This window comes from Octopus bimaculoides, chromosome 5 (genome assembly GCF_001194135.2).
Source record: "Octopus bimaculoides isolate UCB-OBI-ISO-001 chromosome 5, ASM119413v2, whole genome shotgun sequence".
NCBI classification, from domain to species: Eukaryota; Metazoa; Mollusca; class Cephalopoda; order Octopoda; family Octopodidae; genus Octopus; species Octopus bimaculoides.
The window spans coordinates 98,261,818-98,264,901 of NC_068985.1; the positions used below are offsets into that span (position 1 = coordinate 98,261,818).

At 34.0% G+C, this 3,084-nt stretch overlaps 2 protein-coding genes across 7 annotated transcripts in view; both read left to right on the forward strand.

Annotated features, from left to right (window-relative positions):
- LOC106876141 (cytochrome P450 4V2) overlaps window positions 1-3,084 on the forward strand; it is a 41,811-nt gene that overhangs the window by 23,509 nt on the left and 15,218 nt on the right. The gene's annotated exons all lie outside the window — the stretch shown is intronic.
- The window catches only part of LOC106876143 (cytochrome P450 4V2), a 15,210-nt gene continuing 12,666 nt past the window's right edge, over window positions 541-3,084 (forward strand). For 2 of the 6 annotated variants that reach the window (XM_052967873.1, XM_052967874.1), the window contains exons 1-2: window positions 544-786; window positions 1,425-1,717. In XM_052967873.1, the coding sequence (XP_052823833.1) occupies window positions 1,558-1,717 (160 nt within the window). In that variant the 5' untranslated portion in view covers window positions 544-786; window positions 1,425-1,557. Of the gene's footprint in view, window positions 787-1,308; window positions 1,718-3,084 lie in introns of those variants that run through there. The other 4 variants (XR_001410201.2, XM_052967872.1, XM_052967875.1 and 1 more) reach the window with 4 other exon arrangements.

The following is a 3,084-nucleotide window of genomic DNA, read 5'->3' on the forward strand; positions in this document are numbered from 1 at the left end:
TACTATGTTTTTTTAAACTTCAGTTACAAATGTCTTCAAACGTCGACATTCAAACAGCTTTTCCATATTGAGACAAACGGACTCTGCACAATTGTATCCATCCGGGAACGCGTTTTCAATAATTGAAATTCACAATTCTAATCAGTGTACATGAACGTCCAACCTATGATTGATCTTGAACAGTTTCGATTAACATTCTTGTGTCTCCAATACAACAACCGCACTACCATATATTTTTCTTTTAAGGCGGGGTTATACCACAAATAAGGTTCCGTGACTACATGGGGCTATGAGTACACACGTGAAGTTAGTTTTACAATATCGACCCGCAAAATCCTTAGCATCGTATTGTTTTTGGGTTGTTCTTACTTTTTTTGTTTTTGGAATTTTTGTTTTTTTTTATTTTCAGTTCATTTTATTATTCAAAATATACATAGGAAATATCCTTTAACCAAATCCACCACACTGCCCGAGTGAAACCGGGGAAAAACAGCTAGTTATTTATAGATCTAGATTAGCAGCAGTCAGTGCTATTATCACCAACTCAAAATCTAGGTTACTTGTGAGCCTGGTAATGGATGGTTTTGGAGTCTTGTTGTATGTAACTTTTGGTGAGCCATGGTGCAACCAACAACATAGTAAAAATCCCTGCCATTAATTTGGTGTGGATGGGTAATATCAAATAATTCAATCACAACATATATTTAAATTAAACGTGAAAAAAATTGAAATATTATCATCACTTTCATGGAAAAATTGAAATATTATCTTTCAGTATTTTATAAGGTAACATCTTAAATTATTAATTGACACATTAACTATCTTATAATAGTCATGCCTGGAAAAATTATGGATTACATGATAAAATGCGAGCATGAAAAGTAATATTCTTAAGATTATAAACCTAGAAAAGTACAGGCAAGTTATTACATCTGTAAAAGTATAGGACAAGCTATTACTTCTAGTAAAGTAAAGAATAGAAACCTTTTACTTAAAATATTGCAGCTAAAATTAAAATCTGAATATTAAGAATTATTTTATTATAGTTTACAAATAACACTATACTTATTTAAGTAGAATTTGGCTAATTTACTACCTTAAATACAGGAAAAAGTGACTAATTAGACAGACTTACAAAATAGCTGAACAGTTTTGTACAATAAATTTAAAAGATGAGAACTGTTGTGATAAATTAGAAGAACTGGTATTCTCTGCTGCAATATTTTAAGTAAAAAGTTTCCTATTCTTTACTTTACTAGAAATAATAGCTTGTCCTATACTTTTCCGGGTGTAATAACTTGTCCTGTTCTCCTCCAGGTTTATAATCTTAAGAATATTACTGTTGAATGATTGTATTATTCCATGTAATATCTAAATGCGTATTTGTAACGTTCAAATTTTTTTTTTTACTTTTATATATGCAGCCTGCTTATTTTCATTCGCCGAGTGAATTAGATATTTATGTGACATACACATATATATATAATAAGTTTGTGACCTCAATCATTGCAGTCGTGTCAGCTCATTATCTTACTTGTTAACGGAGACGCAGTTAAAATGTTCGTTGCTGGTGTATTTCTATTGCTTATTGTTGCCTTGCTTTCGTTTCGTGTTCTACGAAATTATTCGAAATCACTGTCAGACTGCAAACACTTACCATGCATGAAGAGTTGGCATCTAATCGGCGATATACCGAAAATACACGGAAATAATAAAGGTTAGTGTCTCTTGTTATAACGTAACTTTTTGTTCTCATTCTGACGGATGGGTAGTGTTTATGTTGTTACTTAACTTAACTCAGCACTGACTTGGACAATTCTATTTCAATATTATTCCCAAAATAGCCTTCCCAGCTTTTTGCACATACAAGGCTGCACTTTGAAATAAATTTTTTAAAAGATAGATGTGATGTTAATCGAAATGTAACTGCTTATTTTTTGTCCTTCAAGTTTCCATTGACAGTTTCATTGATAGTTCTAGAAGTCAGTGACATATGATGATAATTTACTGAAAGACATCAGTAAGAGTAATAAATTTTTAAAAATAATAATAAAACACTCCGTTCTCTAAAATACTAAAAACACCTAAATTTATAAACGAATGAATGTGAAGGTGATTCAGTTGTGATGGTTATTTAGCCTCCAGGTCATTCACATCTCAGTCCGCCTATGAACCATGGAGTTCCAGGAAACCTGGTAAGCAATACAGCAAGTTTGTATTTGTAGCATCTGCTTTTCAATTGATTTATGTTAACACTTTCATTATTGTATTTCTGTTGAAACATATTTTTAATTAATTTCGAAAATTATGAAGTATTTACTGATATAACTTTGTCATTAGTTCGCTGATATTTAGAGAATAATTAACACCAAATCTCGATGGGAAGTTTCTACTTAAAACACTTTAAATCCTCGAGATTATATCGTAGAATCCTTTGCGGTTTCTGGCGGGTTGGTAACTTTGCAGTCACGTAAGAATCGCTGTGCCTAAGGAGAGGATTTGGTAAAGGGAAACTGAAAGAAGCCTGTTGCATATATATGACATTCTTTTCGGCCATGCTGGAGCACTGTCTTTTAGCCGGTCGGTCTCTTTTGCTGAACCGCTAATTTACGGGGACGTAAGCACACTAACATCGACTGCGATGGTGAGGACTGGGGTTTAAATACACACATACAGACACACACATATATATACACGACGTTCTTCTTTCAGTTTCCGTCTACCAAATCCACTCATAAGGGTTTGGTCGGCCCGAGCCTAAAGTAGAAGGCACTTGCCCAAGGTGCCTCACAGTGGGACTGAACCTAGAACCATGTGGTTGGGAAGCAAGCTCCTTACCACACAGCTACGCCTGCACACACACACACACACGCACGCACGCACGCACGCACGCACACACACATATATATAAAAATAAGCAACACGGATTTCAAAGGTGATTGCAGTACGCACGTTTCATGCTACTTCAATTTATTTAAGTAATGCGAGCATTACCTTAAATGCAATATGAAGAGCAATCTTCAGCTGCACGAAAATGCAGAAAAATTACTGTAGAAAAGACATATTATAAATGTGGCAACATTT